Here is a 23910-nt window from a genome sequence, read left to right on the forward strand (position 1 = left end):
CCATGTCAACCTAACTGCATGTCTTTGGATTGTAGGGGAAACCGGAGTACCCGGAGGAAACCCACGCAGACACGGGGAAAACATGCAAACTCCACACATAAAGGCCCTCACTGGCCACTGGGTTCGAACCCAGAACCTTCTTACTGTGAGGCGACCGTGCTAACCACTACACCACCGTGCCGTTATTGACTGCTTGCTTTGTGTGTGTAAATACTTTCCTATAAAATGACAACTCCTGACTTCTCACCACTCTAAATTCTGTTTTCACAAGAGAATTTTCAAACTGTCAACTTTTAGATACATTTAAAGGAGACCTCAGAGAGGATAGCTGATTGATATTGGATCATCTGAGAGAATGCCTCAGGCAAAATAAAATAGTAAATGAGTGCAAGAGCTTCTAATGTCTTCGACAATTAAAGTAATATTGCATGTGGGAGTAAAAGCTACAGCAATACATAATTTGAAATACATAAATAGTAATTGTTAACACTTTAAAAAAAAAAAAATGCTTGCACTGCCAGAAGCAAACAAAGCAAAAGCAACAAGACTACAGTCTGAAGTGATTGATGGTATTTTTCAGAGATGCTCCTATTCTCATTTCCACTCAGACAAGTCCAGCGTATACAGACCAGTCAGAATGCAGTACAATTAGGACTGTGCCACCTGACCCTGACGCCTTGGTCTGTCTGCGCTCCTACTCACACACCCTCCTCCCACACGCCTGAACTCCCTTCTCCCATGTCACCGTCTTTGGAATTCATTTCTCAGCAGAAGTCTCTCAAGCTCGAATTATCGAGTTAAAAAAATCAGCAGTGTGCAGGTTTCCACTTATAACTCGAGCTATACAATATGAAGTGCATTTACAATATCCCTCCATCTTTTCATACTATTTAAAAACAAAAATGTAGAAATTGAGCAAAGGCATGTTTTGGTAGTCATTTTGAAATATTTCATTCAACAGAGTCTCGAACCAGAATAAACAAGATCAACTGTGAGCTACTGCTCACTTATGTATCCCCCGCTCTTGCTTGTATCCGAATGCAAGCAATCGAAGGAATAGGAAACTTATGAATGTTGACTTCAACAAATAATTAACCCTGAAACAAGTAAGTAAAGAGCAGTGTTCTCCCCAGGGATTTCAAATAGAATCCTGGTAAACGGTCACTTTGAAATAGCATTTTGCTTCTTGAAATAGCACCCTATAGGTTTCATAAATACATTGTCAGTAAAACAGGAAGTCGATGTGCGACAGACCTGAAAACAGTATACACGGTATAGAACCCCAAGCTGAAATTTGGTACCAAGTGGCTATGATTCGTGGTTGCCGAGAAAAAGGCGTTTTGGACGGATGGAGATACGGACAGATGGATAGAGGTAAACCAGCATATCCCCCCTCCTTCAGAACGGGGATATAAGGCCCAAAAAAAAAAAAAAAAAAAAGTGTTTTTCCGGTTACCCGACCGACCCTAAACTTTTTTTTCGTTTTTTTTTCCCAGTCGCGACTTTTACATACAACCCAACCGCGTGAACCGGAAGTTTTTGTCACTCTCACTGGGAAAATCAGGGCTTTCCACAAGCGCCGGCTGCACAGCCGACTACACAATTAAGTCCAGCCGGCTACTTTAATGACTATTATTTTTGTAGCCCACAGGCTCTAAATATTAATTTTCGATTTTAATAAAATTAAATGTTTATCTAACGGACTGACAATAATGTCAAACTGAACCGCACTCATTTAAGTTGTGATTCGCGCTGTTTGTACCGATAATAACCACAAATTCCCCGCCGACTTCGTTGATCAAGGGAGAGTAACTCATCCGCGGCCCCGACATGCGGTGTGTGCGTGCGCACTCGGCGGAGGCAGTAGTGTGTCGGGGCTGTCGGAGGCGACATCGGAGGGAACAGAAGCAGAGATAACGCTTATTTTGTCTTTCACCTAGAGACATGATTCAAACTTTAAAACGGAGACAAAATTCTCCTGTGTGGATCTGGCATTCAACTTTTTTGCTAGGTTCTATACTTTTTGATCAGTCACAGATCAAACACCATGAGCAAATCTGGAGAAATTCCGGCTTTATAATGGGTGTCTATGGCGTTACACACCAGTGGAGCTCAGGAGTTTAGAGTGTAGGCAGCTTGAAAAAAAAAAGCTCTAACTTTCTCATTTAAACTGTTTTCTCAGCCACAATTTTCACTCTACACACACAATTTTCTCAAAAGTTGTAGTCACACTTGTCTTGATTCACACAATGTGTCTCCTTGAGCGATAGGATTTACAGTTTTTGAATGAGAAGCCTGAAAGTAAGGAGAGGACAGCCGCGCTCTCCCATAGACTCACATTATAAACGTGGCAGCGCTTTTACTACAAAATCAGAAAAGTCACTTGTTTTTAACTCGCTCTAGTGTCCACAGTTTTTACACTAGGGACAAAAAAAATTACATTAAATGTGTCCATGGGAGCCTTGTAGCGCTCAATGTGCAAGAATTTTGTGAATAGCTCCTTCCGTTTCTGTGTAAATCAGCGTTGTTCGAGGAGAGGGAACTCTGAGAAAAAGCGCTCTATGCTTGTTATATTGTGTCTTTTCCCTGCACCGTTACCAAGGCGACGAGCTCCACTCAGGGAGCAGAGAGGGGAGGGGCTGCTCGCTCTCTCATGGTGTATTGAGCTGTTATATTTACAGAAAAATTAATGTTCAAAGGTGTCTCATGCTGCATCAGATTCATCAGAAGGTGGTAACTCAGGTGACCTGCAAAGAAATTCATTATATTTTGTGAAATTATTCCTGTCTAAATATAGGTTATGGCAGCCATCTTGAAAAAAAAAAAAAAGCCTGCCTACCTACCCTAGTTTTGAAATCTCCGTAACCGGAAACACACACACTTTTTTTTGGCCTAATAAAAACAGGAGCCCTTCCAGAAGAATGTTGGTGTTTTTTTTTACTTGCAATTCAGCTGAGCAACATGCAGACGTCTGCTTCACTCTGGCTGCCGTATACCAATCCAAATCCACAGAGATATCCAATTCAGTGCAATTCAGTTCCTGCTGCTACTCCATAAATTCACTCCATTAGTCTTGGCTCAACATGCTGATATGACAGTTATAAGGAGCCAAATAAGGCATAAAGAAATGAAAAACAGCTATAGCAAGGTCTTGCAGAATCATCCATAATTTTTTTTTTTTTTTTGTCATTCAGGTCATTCCAAAATGTCTAGTGACTGGACAGTCCATGCCTCCAGATTTCAATTACCTTAATGAGTTTTATAAAGTCATAGGTGTGAAGGACACAGAGAATAACATCCCAAGGGACTTCCCACCAAATCAGTAGAGCCCATGAATCTTTCTTGGATCAATGTGAAGTGTCTTCAGTATTACAGGACAAACCCAGTTACTTTGATTTAATTTGCCTTTTGGCCCTCAAAAGAGTCATGAATTCCCACAGCATTACTAAAACAAGATGCGCCCTTTCAGACCAAAAATAATAATTTCTTCTCTATAGCGGACTTTTCCTCTCCTATGCAGCCAGGATACAGCTTTGATACACTAAAAAGTAGTGATGCAGAAAAATTAAAATTCCTGGCTGAAACCAAAATCCAGGTCTCGCAAAGACGAAAACCAAAGCTGAAAAAGACCTCTGGTGATCTGCTGCTGCTCAAACTGTTTGACTGCATCTGCACTCACCAGTGAAGGAGAGTTTATAAAACTGATTTCTAATTTATATTGCAACTACTACAGTACTTCCATCATATGCAAGTTAACCATCCAAAAGACAAACCTTTTGCCTTGATGGTCAATGTATACAGACATTCTGACCATCAAGTCCGGTGGAATGATGCAGCATGAAGTGTAAAGGTGTTTAAAAGTTTATTATTCTGCCGTTTGTGGTCATGAATTATAAAAATTTCAAATGAAATGAGCATTTGTTCAATCTTTTTAATAGTTTCTGCTGTTCTTGTTTTAAAGACTCTCTCATATCAAGCATCAAGTGACTATAAAAATGTGAAAAGAACTGTATATAGTTTTGGCATTTACTGACTACCAGACCGTACAGAACACGCCTCTTCCTATAGAGATCGGCGCCTGTGTCATTCCACCAGACATTAATGCCGCTGCTGTAGAAAACAACAGGTGAGTGAAAAATTCTGCTATTCTTAGTCACTTCTCATTAATCTTTATTTTTCTTAGGCTGCTGGGCCATAGAAGGTTCACGCTGCACGCTGCACACTACACGCGTGTAAAGAAAAGTGGACAAACGTAGCATGACTTGCTCTGGGCCATAGAACGGCGTTCACGTTGCACGCTGCACACTTCACGCGTGAAGCGTGAAATGAACATGCACACTTTTTTCTAGGCGTGAAGATGGAAATTCCAGTCAATGCATGCGGTCACCGCCGCGCCAGCCAATCAGAACGGGTCTAGGGAGATAACTCTATGCTTTCAGGGGAAAACTTCAGAAAAAATATAATTGAATGGTATAATTGAAAAATAGTTCTTCATCGGGATTGTCAAGCAGATTATAGAATGTTCGGTGAAATTCACCACGGGTTTCTCTCAGAAGGAAGTGTTCTCGGCTCCAAATTCTGTTCCTTTTTCTCTTCCTCTGTCTCAGTAAAAGCAGAATGAGGCAATCGTCGTCATCCGAAGAGTCCGTATTGTTGGTTACTCGGTCAAAGTAGAACAGACGCAACACGTGAACATCCAAGCATGAAGTTTAATGGCCCAGGGTCCGGTTCTTCACGTGAACGTGTAGCGTGCAGCATGCAGCGTGCAGCGTGAACCTTCTATGGCCCAGCAGCCTTAGTGAATGAATATATAAATGGCCTAGCTACGAATAGAAACAGACCCAAGATAATTTATTCTATCTGATTACAACCAGGAACAGAACGCTTAGGTGCATCGATCCACCAGACAGCATTGTATAGACAAAATCAGCTTTATTACTGGCAAATGTGCCAACTTTTAGAACATCTAAGCAAATACGACAGTCACTGAGCTTCACTGGCTTGATTACACGATCTGAGAAAGTGATCACTGACTCTATTAGAAGAGACCGAGGTTGCATGCAATTCTGATTATTCTCTTTTTCTATAAATTCAATAACCAATGCCAGGATCAGGCTACGCAAATTCAGCCTGATTTGACAATTTTGTTGTGGCCGAAAAACTTCCAGAATACAAATGTTCTGAATGATGACTGGGTGACATAGTGTGACATAATTGAAGAACAGCGATCTAGCATCTGGAATGCCTGACAAACACCATGACAGAAAAGTCTAGCACGTCAGAATCTTTGTATTGTCTCACCTAGTTTGACAACTACACCATGGTCCATGATAGCCATGATTGACAATTTCATGACCCTCCTCCCTGACAACACGCAAGGACATTAACAATGATTATATCAGGGTCAAACTTGTGTTGCCAGTCTCCTGACCAAGACATGGCAAGAGTTTATGGCACTATGATTGCCTAATCTGACATGGCGACCACAGTGAAAGACAGACATTGTATAGTCTGATCACAGCATTAAACAGCAACATATCCTCTAAACCACTGGTTATAAGATGGCAGAACTTGGTGAACATTCATTTAAAACAAACGGCATCTTTATTTCTGAGAGTTTTTGACTCTCTCTCGCACACACACCATCAAAACACATACATATATGATGCAGTAATCCATGCAAGCTAGTGAGATGCAATCCACATTTTTCAGTAAAATCACTATCATTAAGATGTAATAAACTCCATCCTGAGGTATAATGGCAACATGTCATCACAGGAGCTTTTGCTTTAAAATTCTATGAGGTCATCTTTGGCATCTTTACAGCCCTAACTGACTGACAACATATGCCAAGTGTCTGTGTGTGCCAAGGCTGTCTCTCCAGTAACCAAGTGTGCCTCTGGAGCCTCTGCAAGTTAACGCTGAAGGAAGGAAAAAGAAAAATCAAGCTGCATCATGCAAATCTTTCAATTCTTATCTCAGCTGGACTTAAAATATTCAGATCGCACGTGTGATGTCAGTGCCACATTCAATCGCTTTGTCACAATGATGCTCCAATAAGAGACGGGGTTTTGGACTGATCTGGACAGATGCTGTAAAAGCTGTGATTTAAATCATTTTGTAACTTGGAAGGATTTTTGAACTATATTATATGCCTGATTGAAATGTGTACTGAATCCATTTACTGAGAAGCACCTTGGGGGGGATTTATGGGGTAAATATAACTCGCACTGCACCACCCCCCACACTGTGGTGTCAGTTATGCTGGAAGGGCACAGAAGCCTCACTGCTGCTTCGCGCCGTCCTCAGCTGGCTTGGACGTGTTGCGTGTTTAGGCCCAGCTTCTGGCTCACATCAGCTGCACACAGTGCTAATGTATGTTTAGGTTGGTAAGAAAACTGGCTGAAATGCCACAGGTGTGTGTTAAAGCTATTTTTAATCATGTGCCACAGAACACAACCAGGCCTTTTCAAAACACTCCAATTATTAACTCTATTTACATTTCCACAGCAAAAAAAAAGGAAAAAAAATCCAAAATGTCCAAATATGATTCCATAGAATGCCAAGTACCATTTAGTCAATATAAAAATGCTATGATACAAATATATAATCAAATGATCTTTCCAAATTCATTTCCTAGTCTCTCATCTCTTGAGCAAAGCTAATGAAACGGTCTTTGATATTTACACTTGAGCTTAAATAAATATGCTCAGCTTGCTCAATGTCAAAGCAAAGTTGAAATCAAAGCGTCTCCTTTTATAGCCTCAGCTAGGCTTATTTTATTCTTAAATAATACTTCATTGATTTTGCCTTGAGGGCCTTTGCATCATAGATTTATTTAAAAAAAAAAAACCTCTAGATGTTTTATACATTTGCTTGTAAGGCAGCTTCATTCCAGACAAAACAACCAGACCAAGATGTCTGTCTGTCTCTCCCACACACGCTGCAGTAAGACAGACAACAAATAATGTTGCCATGGTGAAATTTGAGCCCTCTGCCACAGCGAGATGGCAGCCCCAATCACTTAGTCTGTCAGTTGGGAATGGTTGTTATCTTGAGTAACTATGGCATTACTCAAGGTTTCAGACTGACAAAGATCCTCACAGCTACAAATTCTAGTATTTTCTCATCCATCATCAAAATACATTCAGCAACTGCACTTCTTCAGTAATACCAAAAGGGCGATATTAAATATTCACGAAATACAGCAGCAGTACAAAAATAAATAAATACTTTTTTTTCGCAGTCCAGTTTCCATCAAATCATGCGCTCTGATTGGCTTGCGAGCGGTCGGGAATCCTACAATACGGACCCCGGTTACAGACCTTTGGCAACTCGCTTGTTCACAACAAACATAGTAGCAATTTGTCAACGTTTATTTTCACATTTCTCCATATACTAGCATTAATTTTACAGCATGGATAGCAATAACGACAGTGTTCTCAGCGAAAGCGAGTTTTACTGCCCTGATGAAGACGAAATAAAAGAAAACATTTCAGGAGAAACCTGAAAACGTGTAACTGTTGCTAACGCAGAGCAAAAACATGGCTGAATCCTGAATGATTCAATTTTGTATAAATAGGACTACATAGGCGGCAAAACGTAGTTTTTTTTCTTGCCATGGAAGTGCACTTGTATACCGAGGAGGAAGCCATTTGCATGACAGCCGTGAACGAGGATTCAAAATGCCAGCTCGCCTTGGCTTTGTTTTCCCCTTTCGGGCACTCTCATTTGCTGTTAGAATTTGGTAAAGAAAAAAATTAAATATATTATCTACCAGCTTAAGGTCGGTCCGTATCGTGAAATACCGTGACCTTGGCCTTGAAAATACTGACCTCGGCCCAGAGGCCTCGGTCACAGTATTTTCAAGACCTCAATCACAGTATTTTACGATACGGACCTCCCAGCTGGTAATATGGTTTATTTATTTATATTAATGAACCTGCCAAAATAGTCACAGTGAGGCCAGACAAACGCTTTTTTTGTACAGTGGCATGTCATGTGGCTAAATGATTTTCCCTATCACAATGTTCCATTATGTCACTTACCAGTCTTTCCATCTCCTGCTCCCTGAGGCGCTCCTCACGCTGACGCCGGTGGTATTCCAATAACTCGTCTTCATTGTCACTGATCTCGGTAATGCTGTTCTTGCGCTCTCTCATGCCTGGATGACCGATCCGCAAGTCCCTGTGCCCTGAGGACATCTTCCTGTGGGTCCTGGGACTAGCTAAGGGTGAGGACCCAGGCAGGGAGCCCAGGCTGAAGGCAGGAGATAGAGTGTTCCCAAAGCTCCCTTTGCGTCCACCACCATCTGTCAGCCCGGATGTGGGTGAGGGGCTGCGGGCACGCACCAGTCGGGGACTGTATAGTTCCTGAGAGGGGGAGGAAGCCTTGTGTCTGTGTCTGGGACTCTCTGGAACTACCTTGGCAGTTGGGCTCTCCGAGGACCAGGATGGGAGGATTCCTGGAAGTGCCCCTGGCAGGACTGGTACTCCTCTACGTGACAGGGAAGGGCTGAGAGGGGGCAAGTCCCTCATGTTGCTGCCACACCCAGCCTCCAGGTTCCTGCGGGCCAGCCGAGGACTCTCCGGAGGTTGCAGGGAGTGGGGCTGTTGTTGTCCACCCTGGATTATGTGAATGACTGGGTCCAATGGGGGCTGGAATGCCCGAGGAGGAGGAGAGAGAAGCTGGGAGGGGCTTGAAGTGAGTGAGCGATCTGGCTGTGACTGATCATGAAATAGACTGGATGGATCATCCTGTAGACCACTGGTCATTTTCACCCTGGGACTACAAGGAGCAGACGAAGATGTGGTGGTGAATTTGGGAGTCAGTTTGGGGCTGGCTGGTACTGCTAGCCTGATAGATGGCACATCACTGGATACTGAAGATACTGAAACTGAAGGCAACGTAGGGGGCAGTCGGGAGCTATCTGAAGATTTCCCCACTGAACCATCCTGACTCCGCCCTCTGCGGGCTGCTTTAGGGCTTGGCGGAGCTTCCAGTAGAGCCTTTCTCTGGAGCCGAGGGCTCTCAGGCACCTTCGGATTAGGCAGCATAGTCCGAGGATGAGGTATGGGTGGCTGACTCGTGTAATTGTAACTGGAGGACCTGACTGGTACTGGAGGAAGAGAAGGAACCTGGTCCTGGCAACCACTTGGTGAAGGGCTGTTGAAGCTCCCACTACTTGCAGCTGAAGGTGAGGATAGAGGGGAGAAAGGTGGAGAGGTATTTTCATAACTGGAGCCCACTGACATAGCACCAGGGCTTGTGGGGGGTGAAAGAAGATATTGGCCACCTCCATTTAACATGGGGGACAGCGGGGATTGAGCAGCAGAGGGACCGGATGGCTTGTTGGGCTCACAGGACGAGGAAGAGGGCAAGGGATCATCCATGACTAAGGAGTCCATAATGTCCTGAAGGTCCTTTTCAATAGAACTAACAATAGCACTGTGCTCAGGGTGCACTCTCTTGTGTTGGGATAGGTGAAACTCGGATCCTCCTGACTGATGGTTCCCATTGACCAGGCTCTCAGAGTCTGTCAGAAACAAAGCTACCGTGAGAATAACAAAACAGGAAAAACACCTGATTTTACGTAACTCTGTAATAAAAAGGTTTCATTTTCCATACTACATGCTAATTTAACAAGCACATATTATGATCAGGTCCATAAGTATTTGGACAGTGAAACAATGTCAATTAGTTTGATATGAAGTAATCAAGATATGTTTCAAGTGTAGATGCTCAGCCTTAATTTGAAGAGTTTAACAAAAAAAAAGGCTGTAATTTGACCAGTTTATGCGATTTTTTTTTTTTACATTCATCTCACCAGTTTCCTTCCTCCCTCATGAAGGAGGGTCAGAGATCATGGATTTAGTCATAGCTCTCCACTGTTTCCTGTTGTATGCCATCCTGCTACAACTTGCCAGTGACATCCTGCTCCAGTCTTTGACATTTTTTACATTGCAACTCAATCTTCAGAGCCTCAAAACTAATTGGACAAACTAAGAATTAACTGTTTAGGAATTGCAGCTTTTTGTTTTGTTTTTTGTAAATATCGCAATTCCATTTTCAGAGCCACAAAAGTAACTGGACAATTGGAACATTGGACAAACTAAGAATTACAATAATAATAATAATAATAATAATAATATTAATAATAATAATAATAGTTCATGCTTGGATGCACATCCTTGGTAGTCAGTCAGTCAATGACTGCCTGAAAATATCAAGCATCATGATTTTTTTTTTGCCACATCTTTAATCTCTACATCAACTCTATAAATCACCAATATGATCGTGACATATCTTCAGAAGCACAGAAATGAAATGGTTGACAGTACACTCGCAAGCCTGCTTTACTCAAACCAATTTTATACAGTGCTGCTGATCCCCGAACCAACATCATTGTTCATCACACTAATGAATCTGATTAAATACACACCCAGGAATAAGACATGCATGGAGCTTTGGTAGGAAGTAACATCTCTCTCAAATCAAAAGACATGAAATCATGAATCATATATGCAAACTGTACACTACTGGTTTATGTCCAATGTTCATCAAATCACATCTCGATACATACATTTAAATAAATAAAGGAAACAAAAGGATGCACAGTTTGGTTTTAAAAGGAGATTCAGAGCATGCACATGGTTGGTAGTAATGACATAAAATGACAATAATAAACACGCTTCACGGATTGACAGGTTGTTTTACAGTGGTCTTTTGGCGCATCTGTCGATCTCAGTTCAAACTAGAAATGAAAGTCACAGGGAAACAATCAGTACTTACAGAAGGACCAGTTTGCTGCCGAACCGCTGTGTTGTTTATAAAATCAAGGCGAAGCCCGGCGCTGATTAAAGCCGGCTGCCCTGCCCTGTCCACGGTGCTGATGTGCGGCGTTATTTTTCCTCTCTACACCTGTATTCCGGCCATTCTCGCTCCCGTACACTCTGATTGGTCGGTAGTACCGCGAATCCTGAGCTAACATTGGCCAATAGGCTACTCCATCCAGCGGTCGCTTTGGATACTCACGAGCTGTCTGCAGATTGGACAATCCCAATGCAGGAGGGCGGGACTTGCCGGAATAAGGGGGGGGGGGGGGATAGCGATGTGCTGTGATTGGATGGGACAACCTGCTGCTGCGCGCGGGGCGGAGAAAACATCCGGTTTCTGTCTCTTAAAGCGCTACACTCCTTTTAATTTCATCATCTGTCACCCTGCTACACTCCCTTCTCTTCTCTACCCACTGCACTCGGTCATTTTACAAGATACACAATATCTACAGTTAGGTCCATATATATTTGGACACTGACACAAATTTTGCGCTTTTTTTACCTGTTTACTGAAACATATTCAAGTTATAGTTATATAAATGGACAAAAGTCCAGACTTTCAGCTTTCATTTGAGGGTATCCACATTAAAATTGGATGTTTCAGCTCCTTAACATGTGCCACCCTGTTTTTAAAGGGACCAAAAGTAATTGGACAATTGACTCAAAGGCTATTTCATGGGCAGGTGTGGACAATTCCTTCGTTATGTCATTCTCAATTAAGCAGATAAAAGGCCTGGAGTTGATTTGAGGTGTGGTGCTTGCATTTGGAAGATTTTGCTGTGACGAAAACATGCAGTCAAAGGAGTTCTCCATGCAGGTGAAACAAGCCATCCTTAAGCTGCGAAAACAGAAAAAACCCATCCAAGAAATTGCTACAATATTAGGAGTGGCAAAATCTACAGTTTGGTACATCCTGAGAAAGAAAGAAAGAAAGCACTGGTGAACTCATCAATGCAAAAAGACCTGGACGCTCACAGAAGACAACAGTAGTGGATGATTGCAGAATAATTTCCATGGTGAAGAGAAACCCCTTCACAACAGCCAACCAACTCTCCAGGAGGTAGGCGTATCAATATCCAAAATCTACCATAAAGAGAAGACTGCATGAAAGTAAATACAGAGGGTTCACTGCAAGGTGCAAGCCACTCATAAGCCTCAAGAATAAAAAGGCTAGATTGGACTTTGCTAAAAAACATCTAAAAAAGCCAGCACAGTTCTGGAAGAACATTCTTTGGACAGATGAAACCAAGATCAACCTCTACCAGAATGATGGAAAGAAAAAAGTATGGCGAAGGCGTGGTACAGCTCATGATCCAAAGCATACCACATCTGTAAAACACGGCGGAGGCAGTGTGATGGCTTGGGCATGCATGGCTGCCAGTGGCACTGGGTCACTAGTGTTTACTGATGATGTGACACAGGACAGAAGCAGCCGGATGAATTCTGAGGTATTCAGAGACATACTGTGTGCTCAAATCCAGGCAAATGCAGCCAAACTGATTGGTCGGCGTTTCATAATACAGATGGACAATGACCCCAAACATAAAGCCAAAGCAACCCAGGAGTTTATTAAAGCAAAGAAGTGGAATATTCTTGAATGGCCAAGTCAGTCACCTGATCTCAACCCAATTGAGCATGCATTTCACTTGTTAAAGACTAAACTTCAGACAGAAAGGCCCACAAACAAACAGCAACTTAAAACCGCTGCAGTAAAGGTCTGGCAGAGCATTAAAAAGGAGGAAACACGGCATCTGGTGATGTCCATGAGTTCAAGACTTCAGGCAGTCATTGCCAACAAAGGGTTTTCAACCAAGTATTAGAAATGAACATTTTATTTACAATTATTTAATTTGTCCAATTACTTTTGAGCCCCTGAAATAAATGGATTGTGTTTTAAAAAAATGCTTTAGTTCCTCACATTTTTATGCAATCATTTTGTTCAACTCACTGAATTAAAGCTGAAAGTCTGGACTTCAACTGCATCCGAGTTGTTTTGTTCACAATTCATTGTGGTAATGTACAGAACCAGAATTAGAAAAATGTTGCCTCTGTCCAAATATTTAATGGACCTAACTGTATAACTAACTCACACGCACAAGTAATTTTCCCCCACTTTGTTTATACTGATGCTCAGATTAATACTAGAGTGTCAATCCTACAGTGCAATAAAGTGTGTTTTGTAGTCTTAAAGCTTGGGTAGGTAATTTTTAGAAGCTTTTTTTCCCCTTTTTTTTTGTTACATTGCCTTTGCATCCTAACAGAAATGAAAATCAGATGCTCAGACTTTGGCAGTTTAGTTTTTGGTCAGGCACCAACTGAACTGATGATCACATCACAGGTTTTTTTTTTCTTTTTTCAGTTGGGGGTTACATGCCTTGCTCAAGGGCACTTCAGCCAATCCTGCTGGTCCAGGGAATCGAACCAGAGACCTTTTGGTCCCAAAGCTGCTTCTCTAAGCATTAGGCCATGACTTCCCCATGGGATTCACAGGGCTGTAAAAAGCCCACTCAATTATTTCCTTCAGAACGAATGAAATACAGTTTTTGATTGATAAATAATACTGTGCAAAAGTCTTAGGCACATGAAAAGACCAAAAATAGCTTTAAAAAAAAAAAAATTTTATATATATATATATATATATATATATATATATATATATATATATACACACACATTTTATTTATATATATATATATATATAAAACCCACTATGGAAGAGAGCTGTAGCATCTTACAGAACCAGCCACAGTTCTTCTGGACACTTTGTCACACTTGCTTCTTAATTTTGCACCAAAACCCAGTAGCCTTCATTAAGTTTTCTTTTTTAATCTGAATAGTGCTCTCTTATGTAATATGCTGCTCAGATAGAAACTTTTTTTTTTTTACTTGTAACATTTAATTTTGTGCTGGAAAACAAACGCTTGGAACTCTAAAATGTTTTTGTACTGACTTGATAATGTAGAAGTCATAAAATAGAAATGTATAACAGTTTATGGGGGGGGGGAAAATAGGGTGCCTAAGACTTTTGCACAGTACTGTATATTTATTTATGCCATATTACCCAGCCCTACACATCAAACTGTCTTGGTTGAGTGGGATAGTGACATGGAGAGATATGGAGGATGGAAGGAAGAGGGGGCAGAAAAGTAAAACATGGTGCAGTGTTAAGATAAAAACAGACAGGAAAAAAGACAGCTCTATTCCTTAAATAAGCCATGCATGGCCAACAAAGCTGTCTGGACTGGAAATGAGATGTTCCAACATTCCCTACACTGTAATATGAGAAAAAAACATTATAGCCAACTAGTATATATGAATCAGAATTTGTGTCTCAAGTAATGGGGTTATATAGGGTTTGTTCAGTACTGATATTGTGGATTGGTCTGAAATCACCACATCATGAAGTGCCATGGTCAAAAAGCGTGCTACAAGTATTCTATAATGAAAAAGCTCCATGTCAGTTCCATAATCTTAGTTGAATTCTGCATACTTTATTCAGAACAAGAGTTTATTATCAGCCTAGGAAATGCAACGGACAGAGTGTGTTTACATGCTATGTGGCCCAGCAGGAAAAGGCAGGACCTAAGAGGCAAATTGCAGGCAGATTGGAGATCTTTTTGAGACACTTTCCTGCTACACAGGAGCCTCTGTGCCTCTGGGACAGGGAGAGGCTAAATGCCTAGAATAAGGGCATTATAAAAATTGCACACTGACTTGAGGCAGCATTTGACAGTGTGTGTGTGTCTGGAAGTGGAAAATTGCACTTGTAACAATCCATATGATTCCTCCCTGCTCGCAAAGGAGCTCCACCTACCTATGCCTTATATTAAGAGGAAGAATGACTTCATATTAAAAGTTCTGCCTCAGCAACCAGTGTAATAATCAGGAGGAGTCTTAACTGACCTAATACGATACCGTTAGGACTCAGGTGTTGTCTTAGGCATATATTGCCTGAGACAGGTATGAATAATCAATTTTGTTGTTTGCCTACTTGTACGCTCATTTTACTTCCTGTTTCTATGTATTACTAACATGATTTAAAAAAAAATAAAAAGACAAAACCAGATAAAAGGGACCACTGATCACCTGGACCTTTAATCCCACCACTAATGCTCATTTAATTGGTTTGCACCTGGAGGTGTGCGTTTGATGGGTTCATTATATTGATGGTATCCTGAGGGCAGTTCTTTTTTTTTCATTGATTCATTTGCTTTCCTTCTACTTTTCCAGGTGAGGTCGCAGTGACGGCAGGATGAAAAGGTCAGCCCAAATACGTCCATCCCCATTCAGAGATTCCAACTCCTCCTGCGGAATCCCCAAAAGTTCCCAAGCCAACTGGAAGATCTAATCTTATCAGCAGGTCCTGGGTCTGCCCCGGGTCTTTGTCAAGTGGCTGATACAGGCCTGATACATCTTTAGCAGAAGCAGACTAGAGGGCATTCTTGTAAATTAACAAAACCACCTCAACTCTCTCCACTTGATTCAGAGGAACAGTGGCTCTGCTAAAGGTTTGCCCAGTTTGTAGAGCTTCTCATCCTACTATGGAGAATAAATCCAGCATCCCAGTTGAGGAAGCTCAGTTCCACTGGCCATACTCACAACTTAAAGTGCCATTCCACCATTGGATGTATTCTTTGGCATAAAATACAATATATTTTGACAACATATATAAATGGTATCACTAGATAGAGAAATCTTTTAGCTTCAAAATGATATACCAAACAATTTTTTGGCGACAAGTATATTAATTTTGCGACCAAAGTCACCTACCCTTTTAATTTCCGTGCGTGATGTCATCAGCAGGTTCCCCTTCTTGTGTACCACGTGACGTGTGACGTGGCACATATCAGCAATGGCGGATAGAACGCGATAAAAATAATACCAATAAATCTAGCTAATACCAATAAATCTAGCTAACTGAAAGATTAACTCAAAAAAATTTTCGCAATTTTTTGGGCCCCCATATACGAGGAGAAATGACTCTCACTTTGGGGGTTTCCTGGTCTAAAAATAGACCGACACGTGGTACACAAGAAGGGGAACCTGCCGATGACATCACGTTTCACTACCATGCGGAAATTAAAAGGGTAGGTGACTTTGGTCGCAAAATTAATATACTTGTCGTTGTCAAAAAATTATGTTTGATATATCATTCTGAAGCTAAAAGATTTCTCTGTCTAGTCATGTTGTCATAAAATATATTGTATTTTATGCCAAAGAATACATCCAATGGTGGAATGGCACTTTAACTCTTTTGATCACTACCCATAATTTGTGACCATAGATACAGAGACAGACAGACCGCTAGACAGAAAGCTTCGTCCACCAATGGAGATCCTGCTTCATCAGCAGAGAACATTACAACAACTGTCAGAACTTAAAGTTCTCCACTTGGGGCTATGTCTCTCCTGTCGCCTAAAAAGAATATCTCTCTTTTACAGGAATGAACCTTTGCCTTAGACTTGGAAATGAGGAAAAAGAAACAAACTCACACTAAACACCTGGCTCCGGATTCCTCATTCTCCTCACAACAGCCAAGGTGTCACATACACCCTGTATTTTATAGTAAGGGGTCTGTCTTGAAAAGGAGATCTTAATGTCAAAGAGACCACCTGTATACATAAAAAGATAATATAGTATATGGCCAAATGTTTGTGGACACCTGACCATAACTGAGTGTTATGTTCAGGTATCCAGAAACTGAACCATATAGTGTATTATCTTTATGTATACAGGTGGTTTTATACAGTGTCTTGCAACAAGTATTCATCCCCCTTGGTGTTTGTCCCATTTTGTCAATTACAAGGTGGAATTTAAATGGATTTTTTGGGGGTTGGCACCATTTGATTTACACAACATGCCTACAACTTTAAAGGTGAAAATTGTTTTATTGTGACACAAACAATAATTAAGATGGAAAAAAAAACAGAAATCTGGCGTGTACATAGGTATTCACCCCCTTTCGTATGAAACCCCTAAATAAGAGCTGGTCCAAACAATTAACTTCATAAGTCACATAATGAGTTGATTAAGATCCACCTGTGTGCAATCAAATTGTCACAAGATCTGTCACATGATGTCTGTATAAATCAACCTGTTCTGGAAGGACCCAGACTCTGCTACACTACTAAGTAAGCAAGATGAGAGCCAAGGAACACTCCAAACAGGTCAGAGACAAAGTTGTGGAGAAGTATAGATCAGGGTTGGGTTATAAAAATAATCCCAAACTTTGAATATACCATTATAAAAATAATCCTAAACTTTTAATACACCATTAAATCCATTATCGCAAAATGGAAAGAATATGGCACCACTACAAACCTGACAAGAGAAGGCCACCCACCAAAACTAATAGACCAGGCAAGGAGAGCATTAATCAGAGATGCAACAAAGATAACACTGAAGGAGCTGCAAAGATCCACAGTGGAGATGGGAGTATCTGTCCATAGGACCACTTTAAGCTTGCCTGGGCCCGCCCATCCTAAGCGTGACGCAACACGAGGGCCTGTTCCGAGCTTAGTCTGGCCAGGCAGGCTATCTACAGCATTTCCAAGCTCCTGAAAAATCGGGAACCAATCAACTTTGAGCATCTCCAATGGCCCTGGGTAGAGGCGTGTTCAAGGCAGTGACGTAGTAGAACTGTGACCGGAAGCCATAGATTGTTTACAGAATCTATGCCGGAAGCGCTTCATTCACATCACGAACATGGAGCAGCGGCAAGCCTTTAACACAGCGGTAGATGCTGTATTGAAAGCATTCAACGGGAAGTTCTCATTGAAAACGGAGCAAAGAGCAGCCCTGGAGGTATTTATTGAAAGGAAGGACGTTTTCGCCTTGCTCCCGACCGGCTTCGGTAAGAGTTTAATCTACCAGTTAGCCCCGTCGCGTCGCATACATCAGAGGAAAGAGTGATGTGATTGGTTTAAGCTTCGTCACAGCCTTTTCTGGCTTCAACCAGTAGCAAACTGAGGCATTTCAGGGAGGCGGGTCAACCACGGGCTCTGGGAAACGGTTTGGCTTAATAGCTTGGCCAGACCAATAGCTCAGAGAGCTTTGAAGTTGCGTTAGCCAGGCTAACTTTAAGCTGTACACTCCACAGAGTGGGGCTTTATGGAAGAGTAGCCAGAAAAAAGCCATTGCTTAAGAAAACACATTTGGAATTTGTCCAACAGCATGTGGCAGACTCCCCAAACTACGGGCAATTGCTCTAAGACAACGAGGGAGGCTCAGCCTCCTCTAAAAATGACGAACATCGTGTAGGATGAATTGCACTAGGCTTATGTTATAGCCGACCTTATAACATTGCTATTTCAGATCCAGAATCATAGAAATATATGTGCTCAACCCAACTACAGTGCGAAATCATTCCGTTATAACTTTCCCCAGTTCGCCTAATGTGCGCGTGAGTTTTTCCCCCTCGTGACAGCGCGATGCAGTCCAGCCTCAGTGGACTTCAATGGCATTTGGGAGCTATGCACTTTTCAATATCAAAATGCAAGATGATTATTGGACAAATACTGCAAAAATGCCCGCCCACGGACTCCCAGCCTCACAGTGGGAGGGACATGGCAAAGCTTTCCGCGAGGAGACTGGCGATTGGTGAAAGCGGCTGGATATTTTCTTTGATTGACAGCTCGTTTCAAATATAGACAGGCAGCGGTGAATTTCAGTTCAGTCCCATGCGGATTCGCAAGTGGTGTGGTGTACTGTAAGAGATCAGCTTACATTTCGATTTCATTCATTACATACGGTTTCTACCAGCTTTTTTAGTTTGTATATATTTTCATTGTAAATATAGTGTTGTCAAGTTTGCTATCTTAGTTCCAGAAATTTCGTCTGAGTGACTGAACTTGAGGGGGCTAGTCAGCTAGCAAGAAAGCTGCGCACGGATGCCAAGCATTGCTGATTTAATTTTGCCGAAGCCATTTGCCAGTCTTCCTTTCGAGGAAAAAATTAAAATTAAAGAGCAGGGTAGACCAACGCCTCAAATTGACTTGGTGAAAAAGGTAGGGAATAATACTCGTTCCTTTCAGCTCTCCTGGTACGAGAAAGTGAATTGGCTAACAGCAAGTGACCCACATCAACAACAGTAAATAGGCTACTTTAGTAATATGTCATGGATGGACCAAAAATATAGAATCTATTTAAAATGTTTATGCTGAGTATATTATATTGGAATATATATTTTTCTGGATATGAATTAAACACAGCTACAATTTGGAAAACATTTTTAAACAAAAACACAGCCGAGAACATTTCACACTACAGACCTGGATTAAAAGTGAAGGGTTATCAAAATTGTCAATAAAACATCTCAGTCAAAATAAGTAAAATATAGGGAAAGTGTCATTGAATGAAATGTGTGGCACCCAGCTCTATGTTTGGCTCCCCAAGGTCAGTGCTTGTGCCTATTCCAGAACACTCTGCTGTTACTGCTGAGGTTCCTGACAAAGAGCTGCTTTCAATAATGATCAATTTTTAAACAACATGCCACAATTTTAAAATATAAAATTGTTAAAATATATCCCCCTAACACCACCATCATGTATATTGGACAGTAGGCTAATGGGCCAAAAGAACCTGTTATTTCACAGTTTGTGACCCTGCCAACAATCAGCCAGATCAGAGGCAAGAGTATGGGCAAAATTGATGGTTTTTTTTTTCTTTTAAAATCTGGAAATATCATAACCGACCAGCCTCCCCTGTTTGAAAGACTACCAGCCACCACTGCCCCAAACACATGGAAGAAGATTCTCTGGTCAGAGGAGACTAAAATGGATCTTTTTGGCCATCAAGGGAAACGCCGTGTGTGGCGCAAACCCAACACCCTGAGAACACCATTCCTACATCGAAGCATGGTGGTGGCAGCATCATGCTGTGGGGATATTTTTCATCTGCAGGGATAGGAAAGCTGGTCAGGACTGAAGAAAAGTTGGATGGCACTAAATACAGGGAAATTCTGGAGGAAAATCTGTTTGAGTTGGCCAGAGGTTTGAGACTGGGACGAAGGTTCACATTCCAGCAGGACAATGACCCTAAACATACTGCTAAAGTTACACTAGAGTGGTTTAAAGGGAAAAGGAGTTGGAGCAGTTTTGCCTTGAGGAATAGGCAAAAATCCCAGTGACTAGATGTGCTAAGCTAATAGAGACATACTCCAAGAGACCTTCAGCTGTAATTGCAGCAAAAGATGGCTCTACAAAGGGGGGGGGGGAATTTAATACCTCCAGATTTCTGTTTTTTTCATCTTATCATTTGTGTCACAATAAAACAACAATTTTCACCTTTAAAGTTGTAGGCAGGTTGTGTAAATCAAATGGTGCTAATCCCCCAAAAATCCATTTTAATTCCAGCTTGTAATGCGACAAAACAGGACAAACACCAAGAGGGATGAATACTTTTGCAAGACACTATGTGCTTGTTGAACAGCCCTTTCCATTTGCAGTTATAACCTCCACTCTTCTGGGAAGCCTTTCCACTAGATTTTGGAGCATGGCTGTGGGGATGCGTGTTCATTCAGCAACAAGAGTATTAGTAAGGTAACATAAGGCACTGATGTTGGATGAGGAGGTCTGGGGGTGCAGTCAGTGTTCAAGTTTATCCTGAAAGTGCTCAGTGGGGATGAGGTCAGAGCCCTGTACAGACCATTCAAGTTCTTCTACGCCAATCTTTGCAAACATGGACTGCTCATTGTGCACAGGGGCAATGTTATGCTGGAACGTGTTCCAGCCCTTTGGAACTAAAGTACAGCTAAAGCATACAAAGGCATACTATATAATTGTGTGCTTACAACATTATGGCAACAGTTTGGGGAAGAACCACATATGGGTGTGATGGTCAAGTGTCCACACACACCTGGCCACATAATGTATACAGTAGTGTGTTGCCAAAATATTGTCTCTGATGTCCATGGCTTTATCAGGAGAGGATGAGGAGTATGGCTACAGAGAATCTTCTGGTCCACAGGAATTTGAATATTCCCTCATTTTCATTAGTCTGCATTCATGCTTTTAATTAATACTGGAACAAGATTCACTTCCCTGATTTGGCTACCCCTACATGTATGAGGGGCTGATGATGCATTACCTTTACTGGTGCTAGGTCTTTGCTGTCCTTCTGACCTCATGCTCTTCATCCTGAATGCCTCCTCAGGGTGATTGAAACGGAAGAAGGACGATTGACCAAAACACAGCATACAGCCTGCACACAAGTTAAATCAAACATCATATTTTGAAAATGGTTGTGCAGCACAATATTTTCTCTACATCTTCCTTTTTTTTTCCTTGTGCTGTATATGAAAGATATTCTACTCCTCCAATCAGTTCACTGTAAACCTAAGATCATGGTTATGCAACAGACATGGGACAACAGGACAAGAGGAATGCGGGGTGCAGGTTGCCATAACCGTAGGCTGTATAGTCAAGTGGGTGTGGTTTTTGGACATTATAATAAGTTAGGCTTCAAGACCGCTCAGATAATTGCATGTCATTTGGATTAGTTTACCCAGAGATACTGTGCTCTGCTATATATTCATGCAGTAACTATGTTCTTACACAAGCCATAATCAGACAAGTGCTAAATTTATCATACAAAAGCAGCAGACTGTCATTTTTGGAGCCTTTTACTGCCTGAACAATAAACTCCAATCATAATGATGAGCCTTTCTATTTCACCAACTGAGCCGGCCACCTCTGGTGAAACTACACATGCATTTCGATTTGCCTTTTAAGAGAAATTAACTTTTCCAGGCCAGAAAAGTGTACAAACACCTGAAATAAAAAAGTCCCAAAACACACTGCATGGTGGTACTGTGAATCACAGTTTTCATAAGTACATTCACTGCCCACTTTATTAGGAACACCCATCCACCTGCTGTTTTATGCAATTATGTAAAATCATCCAATCCCTCAAATAATGCAAATACAAATCAAGAGCTTCAGGTAATGTTCATTTCAAACATCAGAAAGGAAAAAAAATTGTGATCGCCGTGATTTACACTGTGGCATGGGTATTGGTTTGAGCCATATGGACTGGTGTGAGTATTTCAGAAACTGCTGATCTCCTGGAGTTGGTTGGTTGGCTCGCTCACCCACTCACACCTCTAAAGTTTACACAGAATGTGTGTGTGTGTGTGTGTGTGTGTGTGTGTGTGTGTGTGTGTGTGTGAGAGAGAGAGAGAGAGAGAGAGAGACCATTGAGTGAGCGACAGTTCTGTGGGTGGAAACATCTTGTTGATAAGAGAGGTCAGAGGAAAATGGACAGATTGGTTTGAGCTGCCTGGAAGGATATAGTAATGAGGAGAGCAGCAACTCTTTACAACCTTGGTGAGCAGAAAAGCATCTCAGCATGCAACAGCAGAACATCACATTGGGTTCCACTCCTGCAGCCAAAAATAGCACTCTTAGAATCAAGAACAAGTTCCTATTAATGTGGCCAGTGAATGTATATGAATATTAAAAGTTTTTTTTTTTTTAATGTAATTTTTCTAATTATAAACTGCACCTTTAACAGTGGAAGCATTTTACACGTGAATGTTTTTCCTCACAAGTACTCAAGACTAAGTCCTGTGGGAGTTGGTTGGTTTCAGCACTGCAGCACGAGAGGTGCAGTCTTGTGTGCATGGAACATTTGCGATCATGGTTAGGCAGAGGGATGGGAACATTCAGTACAATCATTCATTGCAGACTCAGCCACCTAAACTGCCTCCTTGGCTTGCTGACTGAGGAGAAAAATAAGACAAGACAAGCCTTGTTTCAGTCTGTTTTCTACAACACTTATCTCACAGCTTCTTCACGCACATCGCGTGTGCACAATTTTTGGGCACAGGACACACATTTTATCATGTGCTGTTTCTATTCGTATGCATAATATGTACTGGGTACATTTACAGCTGCTTTAAATGAGACAAAAGTAGCAAACGATGTGTCCATAATATTATGCGGCACTGAATTAATACACGCAATGGAGAGGAGAATTAATTGACAAAAGCATTCTAAGCGAGAAAGGAGGGGAATGCTTATGGAAAGTTTCTCCAACAAAAAAGATGTTCAGTGAATAGACAGTAGCAGATGCCCTTTTTTGTTCCAGATGGATGGAAGAACATTTTAGTTCCATCAAAATCCGACAGGAACACAAACACACAGGTGACTCAGAGACCACAAACATGCATGACCAACAACACGCAAGATCAACAATATTATTAATACAATAGGTAAAAGTTGGTTTAGACGTTGGTTTGTTTATTACTTTGAGGGATTCAGTGTGTCTCTGTTCAGGAGGCATGGCCCTGGGATATCTGTCTCTACATGTCTAATACAGGTCTTTGAGGAGGTTACTTGTGAGCGCCCAAATAAAGAACTGGATACGTGTCAACATGAATCACAGAGTGTTGGAGTCATGCTTCGCAAGTGGAAAACTTTAAAATCTATGCCCTCAGGGTATGGGCTCAGCTTTCCAAAAACTGTTTAGGTGTTTTAAATACTAATAAATACTGTACAATATTAATTCATACAGCATTATCAATATCTACTGTCTTCACAATCATGATGAATACAAATCAAAAATATACCATCCACTGAGAGGCTCTGGTTGAAATTATGGTTGAAAACAGTACTATGCCAGTCACTGAAGAGAATCCATAATTCCTGGGGCCTCTTCATGCGTGATATATTGGATTTAGAGCCCTCATTAAAAAATTCCAAATTAAAAGTGTGAAGATTGAATCTCAACATAAACTCACTGGAGGCAGCCATGTTTATTGTTTACGTCGGCGCGACCTTCGACCCGCGTATGTGCAATGTACCATACTATCTTATTCAGGTGAAATTGGGCATACCTGTGTTTTTTCCCCTCTCTCCCCCCCAAATCTGTCCCTCCGGGTTACATGTTGGTCCCGGGATTGAGATGCTGACCTCTTCTGCTCTTCGGACCTGCCTGATCCATCCTGATGCCCTGTGTCTGGTTGGAGTCCCATCGCATCGCTCCTGTGGAGGACGGCCCCATGAGGACAGTTGAAAGTCACACCTGGAGGATGCTCTGGACTCTTACAGTAATGCTTTTATGGCTGAGGACTACA

The 23910-nt window shown here is 41.6% G+C and overlaps 1 protein-coding gene across 7 annotated transcripts in view; it reads right to left on the bottom strand.

Moving 5' to 3' along the window:
• Positions 1–23910, bottom strand: part of phldb1b (pleckstrin homology-like domain, family B, member 1b) — a 196098-nt gene that overhangs the window by 120300 nt on the left and 51888 nt on the right. For all 7 annotated transcript variants that reach the window (XM_060943763.1, XM_060943759.1, XM_060943762.1 and 4 more), the window contains 2 exons: positions 20922–21035; positions 8049–9535 (listed from right to left, as the gene is read on the bottom strand). In XM_060943763.1, the coding sequence (XP_060799746.1) occupies positions 8049–9535; positions 20922–21035 (1601 nt within the window). The remainder of the gene's footprint in view (positions 1–8048; positions 9536–20921; positions 21036–23910) is intronic.

This window comes from Neoarius graeffei, chromosome 17, assembly GCF_027579695.1.
Source record: "Neoarius graeffei isolate fNeoGra1 chromosome 17, fNeoGra1.pri, whole genome shotgun sequence".
NCBI lineage: Eukaryota > Metazoa > Chordata > Actinopteri > Siluriformes > Ariidae > Neoarius > Neoarius graeffei.